At 45.3% G+C, this 24,215-nt stretch overlaps 2 protein-coding genes across 2 annotated transcripts; both read left to right on the plus strand.

Moving 5' to 3' along the window:
* Nucleotides 1-569: 569 nt before the first annotated feature.
* Nucleotides 570-1,968, plus strand: LOC136479158 (transcription factor WRKY45-2-like). The gene is made up of 3 exons (XM_066477114.1): nucleotides 570-1,147; nucleotides 1,259-1,369; nucleotides 1,605-1,968. Exons 1-3 carry the CDS (start codon nucleotides 762-764, stop codon nucleotides 1,966-1,968), a joined length of 861 nt encoding a protein of 286 aa, XP_066333211.1. The 5' UTR covers nucleotides 570-761.
* Nucleotides 1,969-16,236: 14,268 nt separating this feature from the next.
* LOC136479159 (transcription factor WRKY45-2-like) lies at nucleotides 16,237-17,635 on the plus strand. Its single transcript, XM_066477115.1, has 3 exons — nucleotides 16,237-16,814; nucleotides 16,926-17,036; nucleotides 17,272-17,635. The coding sequence occupies exons 1-3, from the start codon at nucleotides 16,429-16,431 to the stop codon at nucleotides 17,633-17,635; spliced, it is 861 nt and encodes a 286-aa protein (XP_066333212.1). The 5' UTR covers nucleotides 16,237-16,428.
* Nucleotides 17,636-24,215: the final 6,580 nt, after the last annotated feature.

Here is a 24,215-nt window from a genome sequence, read left to right on the forward strand (position 1 = left end):
ATGTACTCTCTCCGTACCAAATTATAGTTCAATGAAATTAGCTTTGTCTAAGTCAAACTTCTCTAAGTTAATTTGACCAAATCTTTAAGAAAATATATTAACTTCTACAACTCCAATAAATTCACTATAAAAATATATTTCATCAAGAATTAATGAGGCTAAATTGATATTGTCGATTTTGTAAGCTTGATCAAGTTAAAAGAAGCTTTACTTTCGACAAAAGTTAGCATGAATGGAACAGGGTGAGTATAGGTAAGATTTATGCATATCGGTCGATTCGGTCCGAATGAAGGTGTACAATTGACACACACGTGCATAACATACGTATGAAGGACAGGGTGAGTTGAAAGTCTCAAGCCCTGGCTCGTGTGGTCGATGCCAATGCCGCGTGGTCATGCACACGCCCATGCGTTCACACCGAGAAATGGATGCCTCACTGCTTCTTTTTATTGTTGCATGCGACTGCAGCATCATATATAACACACGTGCCAATTAAGCTCGATTGGTACACAGCACTGCATATATAACCAAGTACACTCTAGCGGCCGAGCGAGAGCCACACTCTCCATGACAACACCTAGCTAGCTACAGCTCTCTCTCATTCTCGTCGCCTACCTTAAAAAAAGTTAGCTTTCTCACTTCGTCAGAGAGAGTGACATTATTGACCCCCGAAAACTACCAGCACCAGTAGTAGTTACTTCGCACACCTTTAGCTACTTGAGACAAAGGGCAATCGCAATAATTGAGTACTTACTGATCGAATGGACAACAAGATCAGCAGCCTTGTCATGGCACCGCCCTGCGGCCATGGCTGGGAGATGATGGAGGCCATGAGGAGGCAGCAGGACCTTGTGATGCAGCTACGAGCGCTCGTCCTCCCGCTGCTCCACGGCGTCATCGATGATACTTTCTCAGCCACCGAGATCGCCGTCCAGCTCTTTGACGACGTGATCGGCTGCAACATAGGCGTGGTGTCTATGCTTGAGGGCTGCTTCATGAGTACCGGAGGCGGAGGTGGACCTTCGGGAGATCCAGTCGTCGACGACAAGTCGTTGGTGAGGAAGAATAGCACTCCTAATGGTGAGAAGATGACGGAGGAGCAAGCGCGATTGGCGAAGCAGCCTAATAGCGTTGGTCAAAAGAGAAGGTGTGATTTGATGAATATCAGATGCGATCAACTTGTTTTATTACCAGTATGTCCATATAATCCAGCTTTTTGTAACATCTATGCATCAACTGATTCTACATATGTATCTAGGAGGAACAACGACAAGCGATCAAGGTCCCTTGTTACACATGTTCCATACTATGATGGCCATCTGTGGAGAAAATATGGGCAGAAGAACATCAATGGGAGGAAACATCCTAGGTAAATAATATATCTATCGATCTCTTATAGTATACGTCAATCATCACATTCTTCATCATCCAGAAAACAAGCTGCTTACAGTTATTGCATGAGCAGATTTGACTGTCCTTTAATTTGTGATCAAATTATTACTATACATACATGATCTCAAGCAAATCTACAAACTATTATAATAGACACTACACATATATGGTAATAATAACCATATCACATGAACTTGTGGTCAATTAATCAGGAGCTACTACAGATGCGCCTACAGAGAACGGAACTGCTTAGCAACAAAGACAATTGAGGAACAAGAACCAAATGACGATGATGGTACCGGTAATAGTTCCATGGCCCGCGAGGAAAGTGCAAAGTACACTGTCGTGTACTATGGTGACCACACTTGCAAGGACCATCAAACCATCAGCATGGTCCAGCTTCCCCAACTTGTTGGAAGTATGGATCTTCATCAGAGCACAGAAATGCCACAAACAAGTACAGATGTTCAAGAGTCTGAGGCAGACTTGGACTTGCCAACTTTACTAGAGGTGTTTGATAGTTCTCTCATTGATTGGGAGGCACTATACCGCAGCCCCAATGCAGCGACTTCATAGTTCCCTCTGAAGTGCCGACCGATGGTTTGTTAGAGATTTGATACCGACGGACAATGCATCGGCTATCTTCTACTTTTAACGTCTGTTGTTTGACGCTACTTTGGTGTGTTTGTAGTATAGTGAGGATTGGAATATGTGATATATAAATCTAGTTTATGCACCATGGATTGCAAGATCATGCTAAGCAGAAGGTACAAAGTCTTGTTAGTACACTGGATCCTCAGAATATTTTGTTACCCAATATAGCTTGAATATTTGTACACATGGATAAAATTGGTAGGTTTTGAGCCAGCTTTAGTAAATAGTCATTTTTTGTTTGAGGTGGATTCATTATTAATCAAGGGTCCCTCCCCAAGTTACCATGCATACATATCAATTTCCTTTGCATTGTAAACGTGAAAATTGTTTTATTATCTTTTATGAATATATATATATATATATATATATATATATATATATATATATATATATATATTACACATGAGCATCGATCACTACCGGAGACTGTGTATTTACCGAGTGCCCCGACAATTACCGAGTGTCAAAAGTCGGGGCACTCGGAAAAAAGTACTTACCGAGTGCCAACACTCGGAAAACATAAACACCCGGTAGTCAACCGCTTTACCGAGTCAGAACACTCGGTATATTCAGACACTCGGTAAAACTACAAGTTTACCGACGGGGTGCACTCGGTAAAACGGTCACTCGGTATTAACGTGCCACGTCACCTAGGACAGCAACCGTGCCCAGACGGCGTCCAGGCATGACATGTTTACCGAGTGTTATGATCATACACTCGGCAAACATGAAAAGTTTACCGAGTGTTGGGCCAATACACTCGGTAAACACTATCTTTTACCGAGTGTATTGGCCCAACACTCGGTAAAATTCAACCAAATTTCTTGTTTTTCCCTTCATTCTTTTTCCTCTATCCACATATGATATTTAGTACTCCATTCCAAAATATGGTGTTTATTTCGATTTATTTACTATATTTCACAAAATTTTCATTCTTTATGAAAATTAGGAACATATCGTGTGAATTTAATTGTAATAATTAAAATCGAACTCGATAAATCACAAGATTGGAAGAATTAACATTGAAGCATACATCTATGTTATAGAAAAAAATTCATAACGTTTTGGAAGTATTTTTACATTCGTCGCTGCCGAACCGATACATCTCCCAAAGAGACGCTAAACATTCACAATGACGAGTAGGATTTCTATTAAGAGTGAAATTCAACATTATGATTTGAACTTGGAATTTTTTAGATAGTAAATAGATGACATGAAATAGTTCATGTGAAAGTTTGGTGAATTTTAGGATTAAATTGGCATTTTTTCTTTTTTGTTTTGCATGAAATAATGGATACTTTTACCGAGTGTGACCTCAAACACTCGGTAAAGGTTAGCCACGGCCCACCTGTCTGCCACAGTGGGCTGCCATGCTTCTGTTTACCGAGTGCCGTAGATCTGGGCACTCGGTAAACATGTACCAGGCTTATGTTTACCGAGTGCCGTAGATCTGCGCACTCGGTAAACCTGTACCAGGCCCACATGTCATTGGGCTGCGGTACTTTAGTTTACCGAGTGCCGTACATCTAGGCACTCGGTAAACTCAAGCATTCAATACAGCCGTTTCTCCCTCAAATCGTGCACAGACGCGCACACACACACCGCACACGCCTCCCCACCGCCGCGGCCGCCTCCTCCCCTCCACCACCGCCGCCACCGGGCGGTCCCCCATAGCCGCCACCACCGGAGAGACGGAGAGAGAGAGAGACGGAGAGAGAGACAGCGGCACCGGCGCACCGGACGACGATCCCCTCCGCCGACGCCGCCCCGTGCTCCCTCCTTCGCTCCCGTTCCCGCGAGGTGGGGTGGGGTGGGCCCCAGCAGCAACGGCGACGGCGAGCACTCTCTCCCCTCCACCACCGCCGCCACCGGGCGGTCCCCCACAGCCGCCGCCACCGGGGGAGGGCGGTCACCCGCCGCCACCGCGGGACTGCCGCCGCCGCGGCCGCCTCCTCCCCTCCAAGCTCCGGACCTGCTCATCTGCTGACTGAAGCATTGCTCTCAAACGCTCGGTAATTTCCTTGCAATCGTACAATAGATCCCTTGCTTTTGATAAAACTTGGCCCATTGCTTTGATTCTATCCGAAGCACTGCAAATTAGAGAAGAGATAAATTAGTAGAGAAAGAGAAAATAGTATCACTGAAAATTAGGCCCAAAAACAGTTCGAGCAGGCACCACCTCTTGGGAAGTTCGGCATCAGCAGTAGCTTCCCCAAGGGAGCGCTGACTTTCCTTGAGCCTTGCAAGCAGCTCCTGATAGAGATCAAGCTTGTCTCTCGATTTGGCAAGAACAGAATATATTCTGGCCATGATCATTTGATCTCGCATCAGCCGAACCTAAGTTACTCTGATCATCATCAATCATAAGAAATGACATCAAAGAGTCTGATCATCTTCCTAATACTCTACACAATCTCACCTACAATCAAATTCTTCGAACCTAAGTTACTTAACATGTCATTGCTGTCTGGAGTGCTTTCCCTGCTAACTGAGACATATTGAACTAATCAAATTATCAATTGAGTGTCAAGCAGTGCATAGCATTGTCCCCTCTATGTATGGAAGTGGGTAAGAGAGAATTGTTGTTGGAGATCACCTTTGGTTTTGGTATACATCTTGAGAATAGCATCCAGTGGTAGATCTGCTTCTGCCTCTAAAGCAGCTAGTTCTTCATTCCGCTCAGCTTCGGTGATCTGAGCTTCATCCTCATCGATTGTGTGCTCATCATCTTCCTGCAGCATTCACACATACAAGTACGATTCATGTGAACAACGGTTTCAAAAAAGACAACAAACATTCCATTCTAATACTTTTATGCAGCCTACTACAAAATTGACTAGAGTTAACAGTATGTCACTAGAGTTAACAGTATGTCAAAAAAATCTATCACCAACTTTTGCTGGTCTCAACAATAATTGATAAATGAAAATATATTTGATGCCATGTAACAGTACAATATTAAGTATATACTATATATAGTGAAACAAAACAGAGGAAAAAACATATGGATGGTAATAGCCTCAAAGAAAAGGATCCTTCTCAAATTAACAAAGACAATAATGTGCCCTGATACATAGAATTCCTTACATTTACTTTCTGAGTAACAAAAGAAAAACTGAATTAGGTAACTGAAATGGCTTACTGGCTCTTCATCCAAGGAGCTCTCATAATCATCATCGACTTCCATATTATCTGCAAATAGAAATTGTTTAAACCAAGAGAACGAAAATAAGGTCTTGACACATGCAAAATACATCACTATGCTACAAACCAAGATCACCAGAACTTAAAAGCATTACAGAAATTAACCATAGCTAACATTTCATAGATAAGCAGCTTGCTGCAGTACCCCTTCCTGCAGCTACTGTTCAATTACGAAAGGAAAGCAGCAGCAGCAGGGTTGTGGCTGCCAGAGTAGCAGCAGCGAGCAGAGCCGAGATATATGACAGAACAGTGTCTACAAGTCATCCAATTAATCATGATTAATCGGCCTAATTGGTCCCTTTAAGTCAACTAGGGACACCGAGGCGACTAGCTTGACTAGAAACTTGACTAGGTTTCCAGTCATCCGACTAGGAGGAGGATGGGGCTGGATGCTGTGACTGCCTGTCCTTTCACGGGCCTGCTCAACTGGGCTTAGAGGTGTGGGCTACGGGCTGCCAGTTTGGCCTCTTCAGGTTAGCATAAGTGTGCCCAGACTCCAGCAACCTTAGGTAAAATCTCATCATCCAATCTAGCAAACATCTTCTATGTGAATCGACCAAGAACATGAATGTCTCTTTATCATCTCATATGGTTTTTCTCTAGCACTACTACTCTATTGCTCTAAACTGCAATATCGTCTATATGTTAGGATGGATGACCGTCAGTGGATGTACACGGGCTATCAGAAGAGGGGTCAATACACAAATGAATGGATTGAGAAGGCCAATGATTTCATGACGAAGGCATTTGCAAACGGACGGCGACATGCCTGGTGTCCCTGTAGGAAGTGTAAGAACAAGGCAATGAAAACATATGAGGAGATGAGTAAAGATCTTGTCAACAATGGATTTGTAGAGAACTATACCCGGTGGACCATGCATGGTGAACGCCATCGTGCGAGAGAAGAGGTCGTGAGACAACGGATCGAGGAGTTTGATTCTGAAGCCGGGGTGGCAGAAATGTTAAATGACCATGACATGGCTTTCGATGAAGGAAGTGCAGAGCAGGAGCCAGAGCAAACTGCAAAGGCGTTTTACGCCATGTTGGATGCGGCACAACAACCCCTTCACGGGCGCACCAATGTTTCTAAACTGGATGCCATTGCACGTCTAATGGCTGTGAAGTCCCAGTTTAGCTGGAGTAGAGAATCCTTCGATCAACTGTTGACAGTAGTTGGCACCCTACTTCCGGATGATCACGTTCTGCCAAAGAACACATATGAGTCAAATAAAATCCTTCGTGCACTCAAGATGTCGTACGAGCAGATACATGCTTGTCCGAACGGATGCATCTTATTCAGGGGAGAACATGCTGACGATAAGTACTGTCCGAAGTGTAAGGCATCTAGGTACATTGAGTTAGAATCTGGTGATGGTCGGAAGACGCAAACAAAAGTCGGCGCAAAGATCCTGAGGTACCTTCCTTTCATACCGAGGATCCAACGGCTTTTCATGAGCGAGGAATCCGCAAAACAGATGACGTGGCACAAAACTGGACGCCGATACACTGACAAGATGATACATCCGTCCGATGGTGAATCATGGAAAAGCTTCGATCGGAAGCATACCGACAAAGCTGATGAGGCTCGTAATGTACGCATTGCACTGGCAACTGATGGGTTCAATCCTTATGGAATGGGTTCTTCACCATACACATGTTGGCCTGTATTCGTCATCCCTCTCAACCTCCCACCTGGCGTCGCCTTTCAACGGCAAAATATTTTCTTGTCACTTATAATTCCAGGACACCCGGGGGCTAATATGAGTGTGTACATGGAGCCTTTGATAGACGATTTGGTCCGTGCATGGGACGAAGGGGTAGTGACATACGACCGATTCACAAAGACAAACTTCAGAATGCATATTTGGTACCATTATTCCATGCATGACTTCCTGGCTTATGGGTTATTTTGTGGCTGGTGTGTTCACACGAAGATGCCATGCCCGATATGCAAGTCAGCTGTGGAGTTCTTTCGGTTGGAGAAGGGGGGCAAGTTTTCTTCGTTTGACAAACATCGACAATTCCTCCCTCTTGACCACCCATTCAGGAGAGACAAGAAGAACTTTCGAAAAGGTGTCACAGTGGAAGACTCTGCACCGGAAATGATGATAGGTGCCCAGGTTCTTGAGATGTTAGATGGTCTTGTGGTCGACAATGAAAAGGGGGGCTTCGTGGGATATGGAAAAGAGCATGCCTGGACACACAAGTCGTGCTTGTGGAAGCTTCCTTACTTTAAGGACCTCCTTCTTCCACATAACATTGATGTAATGCACACTGAAAAGAATTTCGCCGAGGCAGTCCTTCACACAATCATGGACTGGGAAAAGTCAAAGGACAATGTCAAGGCTAGATTGGATCAAGCAACGCTGTGCGATAGACCAAAGCTAAACATGTTGCCTCCCTTACGCGGGAAGTCATGGAAGAAGCCTAAGGCCGACTTCGTCCTAACGAGGGCCCAAAAGAAAGAAGTTCTTCAATGGTTCCAATCGTTGATGTTCCCTGACGGGTATGCAGCGAATTGGAGGAGGGGTGTGAACTTAAGTACCATGCGAATCACAGGGCTGAAGAGTCATGATTACCACATATGGATTGAGCGCCTTCTTCCGGTGATGGTTCGTGGCTATTTCCCTGATCACATCTGGCGAGTGATGGCAGAGTTGAGCATGTTCTTCCGCAAGCTATGTGCTAAGGAGATATCTCGGACCGAGATTGAAGAAATGGAAAGAATGGCCCCGGTGTTGCTCTGCAAGTTGGAGAAGATCTTTCCCCCCGGCTTCTTCAATCTGATGCAACATTTGCTCTTGCACCTACCATATGAGGCAAAAATGGGGGGCCCTGTGCATGCCCGTTGGTGCTATCCAATTGAGCGATGCCTAAAGGTTCTTAGAACAAAATGCAAAAATAAATGCAAAATTGAAGCTTCCTGTGCAGAGGCATCCATTGTGGAGGAGGTGTCATACTTCACAACAAGATACTATGCCGACAACCTTCCTAACGTGCATAATCCACCCCCTCGTTACAATGCTGCCGACAATCAGTCGACCCTCAGCCTTTTCCGAGGGCAACTCGGAAGTGCAAGTGAACCTACCTTGAAGATGTTGAGCCTAGAAGAGTGGCGCTCTATCCAGCTGTATGTGTTGCGGAACCTTGAAGAGGTTGGCCCGTACATTGCGTAAGTTTTACACAAACTTGTTTCTTTTCTTGTCAGTATTTCGCATGCACCCATCCAACCCTCTTGTTAACGGCCGTTACAGCAAATTTGTTCTCCTCTACCATCGTCCATCACGGAGGGAACCCACCGAAGCGGAAGTTGAAACCCTTCTAAGACATGGCGCGGGAGAACGAAATCCCACTTTTATTTGTTGGTTCAAGGAGGAGGTAGTGTTCAATTTCATTTGTTGTTTGTACTTAACTCTCAACTTGACAAATATATAACGAATCATCCTACTTGAACTAGCAGGCCAAAACTGACGTGTCTATGAGTGCCGAGTTGAGGCAAGTTGCCAATGGATTTGAATTTAGGGTCAAGTCATTCTCTGTGTACGATGTCAATGGATATCGCTTTCACACAACTCGGCATGAGCAGCGTCGGCCGAATCGAAGAACCACAAATACCGGTGTTTTCACGCCAGGCACAGATGGGTTGGACTACTATGGAATAATTGAAGAAATATACAAACTCAAGTTTCCTGGTTGTGTACCTCTTCATCCTGTCATATTCAAATGCCATTGGTTTGATCCCAAAGAAGTGATAAAGACCCCTGAGCTTGGGTTAGTCGAAGTTCTAAAGTCATCCGTCTTGTTAGGAGACGACGTGTACATTGTGGCCCAACAGGCCACGCAAGTTTATTATCTCTCATACCCGTGCCAAACCAAAGACCGTCTTAAGGCGTATGATGTTGTGTACAAGGTATCGCCGCATGGTAAAGTACCCGTCCCAAACGATGATGATTATAACATCGATGCAAACACATATGACGGAGAGTTCTTTCAAGAAGAAGGATTAGAAGGGAGTTTTGAGATTGTCTTAGATGTAGATCTCGCAATGGAAGTAGACAATGATACGATCATTGTTGACGGGGATGATGGAGAGGAGGTTCACAACGCGAAGGACTTGTTATTACTTGAGCAACACCATTCAGGCAGTGTCGCTAGTGATGAGACTTTGAGAGACGATCATAATTACGTCGACAATAGCGATGATGAGATTTTTGGCCCACCTATCGATGATCTTGATGATTATTTCTAGTACATGTAAGATCTGTAGTACTTATGGCAATTTTATACATGTATGATACATTTACTTATTTTGCATCTCTTTTATACATGTATGATATATTTACTTATTTTGCATCTCTTTTATACATGTATGATACATTTACTTATTTTGCATCTCTTTTATACATGTATGATACATTTACTTTTGTATATGCGTACTGATAGTTTATTCCTTTTGTTGCAGGTGATTGATGGTGGGCGGTGGAATCAGGAAGCTTAGGTCGGTTATGACCTTACTGGCTGGTGGCGAGGGGTCCAGCCAGGGTGGAGGAGGAGGGCGTGCACAGACTGAGGGTGGAGGGCGTGCCCAGGGAGGAGGAGGAGGACGACGACGAGGGCGTGCCTAGGGAGGTGGAGCCCAGGATGGAGGAGGAGCCCAGGGTGGAGGAGGAGGACGGCGACGACGAGGGCGTCGAGAGCCGACACCTCCTCCACAGGACGACGACCACGAGTTCGTAGCGGCCACGGAGGAGGATGAGGAGGAGGAGGAGACCAGGGAGGAGATAGCGGAGGCGGTGGAGGAGGCACGGAGGGAGGATGCTTCCGAGCGGGTTGAGCGCGAGGAGGATGCCGACTTGGTGGCAGAGGAAAATGGGGTGCCTACGGTTTGGATGCGAGGGTCGTCGCGCCTCCCAGACTTACCCATACAGAGACGGCCAGTGATTCGACCATCCGGAACTAAGTAAGTAATTTTTGCATGTTAACACTAATTCACAGGTTTTTAAGTTATAACAGAAACTAATATTCAATCTCAATAACTTTGTGCAGGGATTGGGAAATGGTGATCCCAGGGAGTCATTCTCGCCGAGTAAACGGGATCCTGGGTCTTCTGTGCAGGGCAAACTACCCCGGGATGGTGAGGATCGATGGTGTTGTGCAGCCCGCCATGAAGTGGTCCCACTGGCACGCCGCCAGCGATCAGACTGATCGAGCTGGCAGGTGTTATAACAGCAAGGCCGACCGGGTGATGAAAGAGCTGTGGGTACGTGTTCATCGCACTATGCTGATAATAACATCACATTAATTGTATATTACTGACTGTATTTGCTTGTAGGATTACTACACCTTGGCGGAGGGAGTACGTAGGGAGGACGCGGATGACGTGGTGAATAGAGTCTGTGTTCACCGAGTGCAGGACCTCTTCTACGAGACAAAGCTCATGTGCAGAAGAATTTACCATGCCCGTAGAGGAAACAGAGTCACCAGAGCGCAGGTAGTGCACCTGCCCCTAACTAAGGAGCAATACTTGACGGTAAACATGAGATTACATCGTCTGTGATTAATTGCACTGAAATTGATTTATGATTTGTCATGTGCTCGTGTACGTGCAGGTGCCTCCTGCTTGGTGTGCGGGGATGGACAACTGCTAGGAGGCCATTGTGGACACGTGGTTGAGTGAGGAGTACGAGCAATATCACGCCGTACGCTCACGTTGCCGTGCGATGATGCAGGGTTCCTCGCACAAACAAGGGCCCACTACCCTCAAGGAATATGCAGCCAGATATGTACGCGGATTTCATTTCGTTGTTGCTACGCTAACTTCTGAATGCATAATATCTTATTGTTGTGCTTCTTCCTGCAGACGCGGTTCCACCCCGGCCAGGAGTGCGCCTCGTTCAAGGCATATGCCTTGGCACACAAGGGCAAGGCAAAGGACCCCGACCTCGTCTACAACCCGGAGGACCCGCCCGAGGCATACAGTAACCTGAGCGTGCACAGTCGCCTCAGCGAGTACACGGCGATGGCGAGAGAGATCCATGGGCCAGAATTTGATCCGAGCACCGCTGACCTCGAGGGTGACATCGTCATGAGGTTGGGACCAGGTAAGCCACACGGGAGGTACTATATGGGCAACAGCACCATAGACACGGCCAACACTCAGACACTCACCCAGATTAGAGCCCGGAGCACGAGTTCGAGCCCGGCCATACGCCCACGCTCACAGCCCCAGGTGGTAGCACTCCAGGTTAGTTCTGTTGCATTCGTTGTCCATTCATTCTCTACCCGTTCTTTATTTGCATTCTAACTATGTGATAAATAATTGTAGGCCCAGATTGAAGCCCTGCAGGAGTCACAGCAGGCCTCACAGAGCCAGTTTCAGGCCCTCCAGCTATCGCACCAGGCCGAGTTGGCACAGGAGAGGGCGCGAGTGCAGGCCCAGCTTGAGGCCTTCCAGCAGTCGCAGAAGGCCTGGTACGAGTACATGACCAGCTTTTCTCAGAGCATGGGCCAGCCTCCACCGCCTCCGCCGCCGCCGATGATACCGTTGGTGCCTCCACCTCCGCGCGACGGCACTCCTGTGAGTCACTCTTCATCTTGAAAGGCTTTTTCAGTTCAGATTGTGCTACAGTCAACACTATCATGTTAGAACCTAGAAGAGAGTAGGATACATACATGTATAAGTTAGATTATTAGTAATATTGTTCAGACCTTGAAAGGCATCATGTTAGGTTCTACATGAGTACATAGGTGTTTGCCCAATTCATGTTCAGTCTACTCGACCATGTGTGACGATATCTTGCACATAGAGGAGACCTAAACAGCAACTAACTTGATATGTGTTATCTATTATATGCCTATATATTGATGTCACTGTTAACTGGTCTTTCGAAGGAATATTTGAATTTGGCATACTACCTTATGATTAATTGACAAATATGTTTATTTTCTTTTGCTCCCTCATTCTAGGGACCTTCTACAGCTGGATCGAACAACGATCAAGACTTGGACTTGTCTCCGTTTCTCGGTAGGGCTCCGACCATGTGACAGGACCATGTTTCACTTGTTTGTATGTTGAACTTAGAAGTGGGTTGAACTTTGTGGACTTTGGACATGTTGATGGTGTTTGTGGACTTTGCATTGTGCTTGTGACATTTGTTGTAGCTATATGTTGGTTATAATGAGTGGATGTGACATTTGTGGACATATATGTGATATATATTGTCTATCTATTGGTAACTGTGATATTCTGTTATAATTGTTGTTAATTGTGGCTGGATATGCACTGAAACAAACAAAAAAAAATACTGTGGACAAGTTTTACCGAGTGTTACACTCGGTAATGGTCATGTTTACCGAGTGTTACACTCAGTAAAACAGAGAACAGAACCAAATTGGTTCTGATTCTGTTAATTTTGCCGAGTGGTGCCATTTTTTACCGAGTGCCACGACCCCACTCGGATATATGTGCCATTTTTTACCGAGTGGAACACTCGGTTAACGAGTTACATGTTTACCGAGTGTTACTGGTACACTCGGTAAACTATATTAGGGAAAAATATTTGCGGAATTGTTTTAATCATGAAAATGGTTATCTGTTTACCGAGTGCTATGTCTAACACTCGGTAAACGACGCCGTTAACGGCGAGCTTGGGGACTGACGACCGTCACGTCGTAGTTGTTTACCGAGTGCCGGCGTAGCACTCGGTAAGATTTATTCTCCGAGTGCCCCGTTAGTTGACACTCGGTAAACTAACTTTACCGAGTCGTTGTTTACCGAGTCATGTTTACCGAGTGTGGCACTCGGTAAACAATTTACCGAGTGTTTCTCCATATTTGCCGAGTGTTTATCACACTCGGTAATTAATCAGTATCCCGTAGTGGATAACAGACATAAATCTGCTCTGATGATGGTTCAGAGGACAATTAATGAAAATTTTCAGTATTATAGGTACTCTTGTCGATTCCAAATATATAAGCAGTCCTAGTCTTGCTATCAATCGGTTTCACGCATGCCAAAATTACTATTTGGCTTCATTTATATGGATGTAAAAAAAAGAACTATGTAGTGTTTCCGTGATTAAATTTGCAATATCATGTACTGAAAAAACTGAGAAGTCCTTATATTATGGACGAAGGGAGTATTAGCCAACATATAACTGTACTATGTGCATGCCAAATGAGCAGAACTTCTAATCCCTGCTTTAAAGTGCTTTTTAGATGAGACAACGTGTTTTAAGTTTTATTTTGGTTTTCTAAGTACGGCTGATAGGATTAAGCATGGAAAGGGAGGAATTCAAAAAGAGTGACAATTTATGTTGACTACTATTTTTTGTGATTAATTTATGTTGACTATTAGTATAGTACAAAGGAACAGAATGCCTTGAAATTGTAGAAAAAAATGTAAAAGTTGATAGAGCTTATATTTGGGATCAGAGAGACTGTAAGATCACTATTTGGCCTTGTGATGACAAAAAGCGTAGTGTGGCAATGCAATAAACCATACTTATTATGTGATTGGTTCAAGTGCAACATATGGATTTTCATGTTTACCACAAAAATAACCAACCTCATCATAGTCAACCATATGGCCGCAATAATGGCCTATTCCAAGCTCCGAAGGGACTAGACCATAGTTAGATTTAACACCACATTCGTACTTGACTGGAGGTGCTTTGTAAATTAACCTTTCGTTCTTCTTTTGCTTTGCCTTTGGCGGTTCTTCCGGCCATTGGTTTTTAGAACCATACAACCACTCCTTGAAACGACACTTCGCCATTGAAAACACCTAAATAAGGTGACATTAGTACATGAACACATATAGCTCAACATTTCAACACATACACTTTGCACTTACTTCATGCTTGTTTGGACACACAAACTCCAACGTATTCTCAGGGTTTATCACAGCTCGATCTCCACAATCGCACAGAGAAGGTTCCTCGAGTCGTCTAACTGCGGCTAAGTGCCTCTCCTTAGCCGTCATTGGAGGGGGTTAGGGGGAGGTGGAACCCACCGCTCAAAGTGCTCTCGTGGATGTCGCCCTCTCCACCAATCGTCGAAAAGGAGGTACCTGGGGTCAAACTTGTCTGCACCGTTGATCCACTGAAATAAAAGGAACCTCTCATGGGCCTACACAACAAAATTCCAACAAAATATTAGTAATCTAGTAATACAAATGAAGAAAAAAACATACGGAAACAATTACTTACAATAAAACGACTGCATGTGTAAAAGCAACAAGCCGCTGTGTCCGGATGTCTCGATTGAAACACGTCGGCTGGACGACCATAGTCACAGTTAGGGACAGGGAGGTCAGGAGGGACGGGGGCATCTTTGCTAGACTCGTCGGGGTACAATTCTCTAGGACGACCCTGTTTTCGCCACAACTGCTCCCGAAACATGTCTTCCATCTAATAAAATGGTTCAAATTAAACATCAATCAAAACAACGCAAATTAATGTAAAATATAATCATTTGCATTGCAACTCAAATAATATAATCAATACTTATAGCAACAAAAATATACATAATAAACATACTTCTAACTAAATAATTAACATTAACATTGACAAAATCAAACTAATATCTTCCTCCAAACCAGAGCCCATAGTTCTCAAACATAATTTTCCTCCTAACCTTAACTCCCATTCATAATATTCCAATCCACCATTCAAATGAAAATAAAAAAGTGTGTCATTACCTTAGAACAGGGCCGGGGAGGGAGGGAGGCGGCAACGGAGGGCAGGGCGCCGATAGCACTTGGGAGTGGAGGGAGGGCGCGGCGCGGCGGCTAGGCAGGTGGACGCGGCTGGCAGACAGAGCGAATGCACGGCGGGCGCGGCAAGCAGGCGGGACTGGGCCGCGGGCCTTTTATCCGGCTCTGCCGCGCCACCTATCAGGGCGCGTCACTGTCGCGCCAAGATCGGTGGCACGACAATGCTGCCACATCACCGGTCAGCAGCCTCGGTCGTCGCCACGTCATCCTCCCGCCGCGCCACCATGGCGCGGCACAGGCGTTTCGCCGCGCCATGGCAATAGGCGTGGCCAAAAGTGTTAGTTTTGAAAAAAAAAACAGTGTTAGATTTAAAATTAGTTTACAAAAAGTGTTAAAAAAATCCCCACCCACCCACACACACATCCCACCCACTCAGCTTGTCATCAAAGTATCCCACGCCACATTGACTTTTCTGCTTCCATGTTTGGGCTGTTGCTAGTCATACCATGGACGCGCACAGCTGTGGCACAGTAGACAACGAAATTCTCTTGGTCCTATAGCACCAATTTTTCCTTACAAGAATTAAATCACAGTCATTTTAGTGTTTATATACATATATATTGCTTTGCCTTACTTTACTTGTATATATAGCACTAAGGTGCATAAATCTTTATATTTCACTTTTCGAGGGAAAACGTCCCTATGTACCCTCTCCGTACCAAATTATAGTTCAATGAAATTAGCTTTGTCTAAGTCAAACTTCTCTAAGTTAATTTGACCAAATCTTTAAGAAAATATATTAACTTCTACAACTCAAATAAATTCACTATAAAAATATATTTCATCAAGAATTAATGAGGCTAAATTGATATTGTCGATTTTGTAAGCTTGATCAAGTTAAAAGAAGCTTGACTTTCGACAAAAGTTAGCATGAATGGAACAGGGTGAGTATAGGTAAGATTTATGCATATCGGTCGATTCGGTCCGAATGAAGGTGTACAATTGACACACACGTGCATAACATACGTATGAAGGACAGGGTGAGTTGAAAGTCTCAAGCCCTGGCTCGTGTGGTCGATGCCAATGCCGCGTGGTCATGCACACGCCCATGCGTTCACACCGAGAAATGGATGCCTCACTGCTTCTTTTTATTGTTGCATGCGACTGCAGCATCATATATAACACACGTGCCAATTAAGCTCGATTGGTACACAGCACTGCATATATAACCAAGTACACTCTAGCGGCCGAGCGAGAGCCACACTCTCCATGACAACACCTAGCTAGCTACAGCTCTCTCTCATTCTCGTCGCCTACCTTAAAAAAAGTTAGCTTTCTCACTTCGTCAGAGAGAGTGACATTATTGACCCCCGAAAACTACCAGCACCAGTAGTAGTTACTTCGCACACCTTTAGCTACTTGAGACAAAGGGCAATCGCAATAATTGAGTACTTACTGATCGAATGGACAACAAGATCAGCAGCCTTGTCATGGCACCGCCCTGCGGCCATGGCTGGGAGATGATGGAGGCCATGAGGAGGCAGCAGGACCTTGTGATGCAGCTACGAGCGCTCGTCCTCCCGCTGCTCCACGGCGTCATCGATGATACTTTCTCAGCCACCGAGATCGCCGTCCAGCTCTTTGACGACGTGATCGGCTGCAACATAGGCGTGGTGTCTATGCTTGAGGGCTGCTTCATGAGTACCGGAGGCGGAGGTGGACCTTCGGGAGATCCAGTCGTCGACGACAAGTCGTTGGTGAGGAAGAATAGCACTCCTAATGGTGAGAAGATGACGGAGGAGCAAGCGCGATTGGCGAAGCAGCCTAATAGCGTTGGTCAAAAGAGAAGGTGTGATTTGATGAATATCAGATGCGATCAACTTGTTTTATTACCAGTATGTCCATATAATCCAGCTTTTTGTAACATCTATGCATCAACTGATTCTACATATGTATCTAGGAGGAACAACGACAAGCGATCAAGGTCCCTTGTTACACATGTTCCATACTATGATGGCCATCTGTGGAGAAAATATGGGCAGAAGAACATCAATGGGAGGAAACATCCTAGGTAAATAATATATCTATCGATCTCTTATAGTATACGTCAATCATCACATTCTTCATCATCCAGAAAACAAGCTGCTTACAGTTATTGCATGAGCAGATTTGACTGTCCTTTAATTTGTGATCAAATTATTACTATACATACATGATCTCAAGCAAATCTACAAACTATTATAATAGACACTACACATATATGGTAATAATAACCATATCACATGAACTTGTGGTCAATTAATCAGGAGCTACTACAGATGCGCCTACAGAGAACGGAACTGCTTAGCAACAAAGACAATTGAGGAACAAGAACCAAATGACGATGATGGTACCGGTAATAGTTCCATGGCCCGCGAGGAAAGTGCAAAGTACACTGTCGTGTACTATGGTGACCACACTTGCAAGGACCATCAAACCATCAGCATGGTCCAGCTTCCCCAACTTGTTGGAAGTATGGATCTTCATCAGAGCACAGAAATGCCACAAACAAGTACAGATGTTCAAGAGTCTGAGGCAGACTTGGACTTGCCAACTTTACTAGAGGTGTTTGATAGTTCTCTCATTGATTGGGAGGCACTATACCGCAGCCCCAATGCAGCGACTTCATAGTTCCCTCTGAAGTGCCGACCGATGGTTTGTTAGAGATTTGATACCGACGGACAATGCATCGGCTATCTTCTACTTTTAACGTCTGTTGTTTGACGCTACTTTGGTGTGTTTGTAGTATAGTGAGGATTGGAATATGTGATATATAAATCTAGTTTATGCACCATGGATTGCAAGATCATGCTAAGCAGAAGGTACAAAGTCTTGTTAGTACACTGGATCCTCAGAATATTTTGTTACCCAATATAGCTTGAATATTTGTACACATGGATAAAATTGGTAGGTTTTGAGCCAGCTTTAGTAAATAGTCATTTTTTGTTTGAGGTGGATTCATTATTAATCAAGGGTCCCTCCCCAAGTTACCATGCATACATATCAATTTCCTTTGCATTGTAAACGTGAAAATTGTTTTATTATCTTTTATGAATATATATATATATTACACATGAGCATCGATAACAGACATAAATCTGCTCTGATGATGGTTCAGAGGACAATTAATGAAAATTTTCAGTATTATAGGTACTCTTGTCGATTCCAAATATATAAGCAGTCCTAGTCTTGCTATCAATCGGTTTCACGCATGCCAAAATTACTATTTGGCTTCATTTATATGGATGTAAAAAAAAGAACTATGTAGTGTTTCCGTGATTAAATTTGCAATATCATGTACTGAAAAAACTGAGAAGTCCTTATATTATGGACGAAGGGAGTATTAGCCAACATATAACTGTACTATGTGCATGCCAAATGAGCAGAACTTCTAATCCCTGCTTTAAAGTGCTTTTTAGATGAGACAACGTGTTTTAAGTTTTATTTTGGTTTTCTAAGTACGGCTGATAGGATTAAGCATGGAAAGGGAGGAATTCAAAAAGAGTGACAATTTATGTTGACTACTATTTTTTGTGATTAATTTATGTTGACTATTAGTATAGTACAAAGGAACAGAATGCCTTGAAATTGTAGAAAAAAATGTAAAAGTTGATAGAGCTTATATTTGGGATCAGAGAGACTGTAAGATCACTATTTGGCCTTGTGATGACAAAAAGCGTAGTGTGGCAATGCAATAAACCATACTTATTATGTGATTGGTTCAAGTGCAACATATGGATCTTGCATGTCAATAATAATATCGGACCTTAAGCCTCTGATCAGGTTAATCCCACTCAAATAGATGCATGGGACGGCGCTCATAGAATTACTAATCACGAGTTTCACTTTCTTTTTACTACAGTTATTCATGAGTGGTATGGTGGCATCGATGCCGACAGACTAAACTCCCACACTATGTAGAATTTTATATACTCAATTAATGAAAGATACTATAAAGCAATTAACCACTTACAAACAATAGTCACATAGGGATAAACCGTCTATCTTGTACTGTACTATGTATATTAAAGGGACATTTACTTGTTTGACAAAAGGCTAGTGTTGTGATGTCCAACCTTGGATCTAGTGTGTGGAAAATCATGCCCAAAGCAATCCACTTATATACGTCGGTCGGCATGAAGAAACAAATGTTTTTGTATGTTGTGGTACTAAGCTCCGAAACAGAGATCAAAGCGTACACTTATTTTTCTTTAAATACTTTGAAGTTGATCGTACACTCCAAATTAATTAACTAAGGACTAGCTAATGCCCTTGGAAATTCAATCAAAATACTGTATGTGATGCAAACCATTTTTCAATTATTATAGTCGCCGGCAACGTGGACTAGCAATACATATCCTATGCCTAAACAATCTCAGTGAATTTACAGGGACCAGTCGATGAGCTTATGAAAGCGACTTGTATAACATCACACATATGTATAAGCTGTACATTCACGTGAAGTGTTGAGTTTATTACCCAACGTCACGACCCATGTTGGAGTGACGCTCTTGTGGTTACATGAGCTTGTTTGCGTCAGTATGCGTGCATGATGATAGTCTAAACTTAGTCTCAATGGGGTGCATGCATAACCGGAATAAATATGTCCAGGCAGAGTTTGATTAGACATGCATGTGCTAATTCGATCTGTTAGACGCTCCTAGTTAATAGTATATATAGGTGGCACTTAGATCATTCCTTTGGCCAGGCATGGTAGTTTTGCTACCTTGTGTTGTGTAGAAGAATAGAATTAGGTGAAACTGGATTATTTGTATTGAGCCTCTCGAATATGGTATATACCACTAACGGAGCCAGAAAAAAATTATAGGTGGGGCGAAGTTCAACAAGAAAATGAACCAAAAAGACACCATATTCATAACGCACCGCATTTGCATACTACAATCACACAAATCATGGCAAAAACACTGCAATCACATGTTATGGCGAAAAGTAGACAAGAAACACAAGATGTTATCTCAAATTTGAAGATTAAACTAGTAGTTCTTGATCAGTTGATCTATACATTGCAAAATACAAATAACTAAGACTGATTGAACCTGTAGATTGAATGTCGAATGAATATCAATTAGCAAAGGCCCAGCAGGGAGCAACAGGCCAGCAACCATGGACCTGACCACTCGACGCTCGCCATGGCGCTCTGCCTCGCGTCATCGGCAGCCGGTCGCCGGAGATAGGGCAGAACCGCACCAGAAAAGGGGGTTCGATGGTCTGTGGCTACGGCGCCGGTAGCTGGGGCGGCCGCCCCACCACGCCCCTAGGGCAGCTCCGTCGCGGGTATATACAGTGTGCATAACTTAGGGGTCCAGCTTGTACACGGGATCGTAATCCCAACTAACTCTATCCTAGTCGTGATACATTATAACATCCCCTCAGTCACAGTTGGAGCATTGCAGATAGTGAGACTGGAGAAGAAGGCAAAGGTGTAAGTCGGCGATCTAACATCCCCCACAATCTGAACTGTCAATGTGTTGCTCATGCTCATGCAAACATAGTAGTTCTTTGTGCCGATGTCGAGATGGCGAAGTAGCTATGGTCAAAGATGTCGAGTTGGAGATAGATGTGGTCCATGTAGCCATGGTTTGGTTGCCGGTGTTGAGACTGTCTCACATGAAGCCGTAGGTGTAAAAGGGGAGCCATGCATAGTGTTGACAGAGATACCTCGAGGCAGTCATCATAGAAGGAGGCGATGCTGAGGTCGATGTAGTCAGGACTATCGATGACATAGATTAAAGACGATGATGGAATTGAGGGATGGGATGGTTACGGAGTGTCAATGCCGAAGTCAATGCAGTCATGCTGCCATGGATGAAGCATGCGCTGGGGTTGCTAGGCCCAGGAACACGTCAAGGATGAAGGCACACACCCGTGTTGAAAATATTAGATATACTAGGAGGATGGCCCCAACCATATGTCTAAGGGACCAGTAGAGAGGGCCTCGATGATGGCTGCGGTGCACAGAACAGTGAGGGTAGAAGATGTTGATGGAGCCATTATTGTCAGAGTAGACAAAATATGCGGGGAAGAGACGGCAATGCTAGCGATGAGTGAGGTTGTACTAAACGAATAAGAAGTTGTGTGGGAGCGAGTGCTCCTGTGAGAAGGTGAGCAATCAGTGTGGACACTCCTACCTAAAGGCAAGTAGTCTAGACGCAAGGTATGGCGGTGGCTGTAGCGCTCGATGTCGGTGATGAAGATCGGGTGTAGACTAGTGCCTTGCTTGAGGCATAGCATGCGGTGGTGCTACAGTCCGAGGAGGCGACATAATAGCAATCCTATTGCTTGGAGTAGATGTATGATACTCAATGAAGAACAATGTCATGGGAGTCGGGTGGATTGTGCATAATCAACTATCAAACTAAGTATGCGTGAGGTGAGATGACAATGAAAGAAGTCATACGAGGCATCTGATCTATGGTGGCGATGATGAAATAGCGTTGAAAACATGCCGACCGGGAACTAGGAAACAATGTATGGAGGTGTCCCATCAGCATGTATGCCTAACTTGGTCGCACAATCAAAGAAGTAGAGGCCAGTATACTCAACACTGATGTTGGAGAAGTACTACGCGCGATGTCAATAGGCAGTGGTGACTCAACCCCGGCCAATGGTCACGTAAACCAAAAAAGGGATACACGTAGTAACAGATCAAAAATTGGGTACAACACCTGATGCCCATATAGCAAACATACCCCCGCTCACACCCACACCCACCACAACGTAAGGTGGTAGGCTCTCATGTTGATGGGGTAGGCAATGAATGGAGCCGTCTCGATGCTGACAGGATCTAACCACCAACCTGGGAGGTAGAGGAGGGGCAAAGGCTAAATGGGAGTCCTCCTGTGGTGGGTTCCCGGTCCGGATCAGATGGATCTCGATGGTGCAAGAGGTAGTAGTGACATTGCAAAGATGACATGGGTCAATGATAACCTCCTGATGCAGAGCGGTGGGGTGGGGCCTGATCTACCCGCGCTATGTTGCCAAATGGTGGTAGAGGAAGGCGTTGACTTGGCGGCACTGGAGCACATGGTTGGGACACGGTTTGGCTCAACTACTACCACACTATTTGTGATTGGGTCCATCCGCCACCACGGCGTTGTGGGGACGAGGTGCGGTCGGTTGATGAAAGATTTAGACGGAGGTTGCCGATGCAATGAGATGAATCACTACTACACAAACTTTAACCGAAGCGGGCATCATGTTCGCCTCGAACTAAAGGTCATGATTAATCATGATTTACCAAGGCGGGTCACCTGCCTTGGTAAATCAAATAAAAAGAAAAAAAAGAAACCCCATGGACAAGCCCAGCGAGCCCACCCACAGGCTGCCGCCGCCATCGCTTGTTGGATCCATCGTCGGGGCACGTCATCCACCATTGAGCCAGATTCGGCCTCCCCGCCACCGAAGTTGACACATAGGTGGAGGAGGAGTGCCGCCGCCTAGGGAGCTAACGTCGGAGGAGGAGCGCCGCAACAGGGAGGCTGAATCCGGCCTCCATGCCACCGGATCCGGCCTCCATGCTGCCAGATCTGGCCTCCCCATGGCCGCTGGAGTTGACATAGAGGTGGAGAAGGAGTGTCGCTGCCCAGGGAGCTAATGCCAGAGGAGGAGCGCCACCGTGCCCGCATCGCCAGATCCGGGGCTCCTCTTTGCCCACACCCGCCGGATCCATGATCTAGGACAGGCCTGAGAGAGAGAGAGAGTGAGGGAGGGTGTGGGGGTATTAACCCCTATACCCTTACGGCTAGGCTTGGGCCGGCCTGGACCAGGGGGTCTGGCCCACTAGAAGACAATGCGTGGTCCGGCCGATCTGCTCGGAGTCCCGCGCAAGGAATCAAGGCAGACATGGAAATCAAGCAAGATCCTGGTCGGTTAGAATAGGAATCCTTATCCGGCCACCTATGGCAATTGTAACTGGTTAGGATTAGTTTCTAGATCTATAACCCTGCCCCCCAGACTATATAAGGCGGGCAGGGGACCCATCTCAAAAAACATCTCATTGACATACAGCAATACAATAAGACACAGGACGTAGGTATTATGCCTTCACGGCGGCCGAACCTAGATAAAACCTCGTGTCTATCTTGCGTCACCATCTTGTTTGTAGCTTGCGCATCTGTCTGCCGATAATCTACTACCTTGGGCATACCCCTAGGTAGACTGCCGACCATATTTCATTGATAGTGGCGTGCCAGGTAGGGGGTGTGCGTACTGCTCTCCAGACAAACAAGATGGTCATCATCCCCGGTTCCATGGCTACGTCGAACGGCCTCACTTTCACCATCGGCTAGATCACCTGGACCACTAGCTCCGACAACTTCATTGCCATGACCACGGAGGAGGCGCAGATTCAATCTGTGTCGACCACTGCTTCACCTGCATCGGCTACGGCTCTGACCGTGGTGGATCTGGCTCCGGCCACACCAGCATCGTCTTCAGCCACGCCGACAACCCGTTGTCCGCTTCCTCGCTACAAAGGGAGGCAGATCAACAACACCGACCTGCTCGACTCCATCGATCGGGTCGGCATCAAGCTTGCTAAAACCCTAGCTCTGGTAAGTTCGATTCAAAATCAGCCTAATGAGCAGGTAACCACTACCCACAACAGATCTACCCGACCAGCTCGGGCCAGTCGTCCTGCATGACTCGGTACGGACCTCATGGTCATGTCTACTCCTGAAGGGCGCTCCGTTCGTCACCGACCAGCCCCCGCGATGGGTCTCCGGCTCTCCAAGTGCGAAGCCTCGATGGAGAACTACCAGGCTCAGCCCTACGGCCTGTGCAACTTCGTCAACATGGTCCGGATTGAGGAGTATCAAGAAGGATTGGTCCACACAGTTCAAGAGGGTGGCTCAAGCTCCTCGTCCGGTATCGCATCTAATGGCTCCGTCCACACCGAGCTCCAGCATCATGATAATGAAGGAGTTGAATACGATCTGGATATCCCAGACCATGCCCCGGGGTTCCCACAATTCCCATCCTTCCCACCAAGGCGAGGAGACTTGATCAATGTTGTCAGTAATGATGAACCACCGGCAGTTGGTGAAACAGAACAAGAAAGGCTAGCACGCGAAGCATGCAATATTGACCGATTTAATCGCAGACAAGCCGAAGCCGAGGCAGAAGAGGAGGCACGACGCATAAGGTTCCAGCCACGTGACCTCAACAATGCCTTTGATAGGGTAGGGGAAAA

This window comes from Miscanthus floridulus, chromosome 9 (assembly GCF_019320115.1).
Source record: "Miscanthus floridulus cultivar M001 chromosome 9, ASM1932011v1, whole genome shotgun sequence".
Lineage (NCBI taxonomy): Eukaryota > Viridiplantae > Streptophyta > Magnoliopsida > Poales > Poaceae > Miscanthus > Miscanthus floridulus.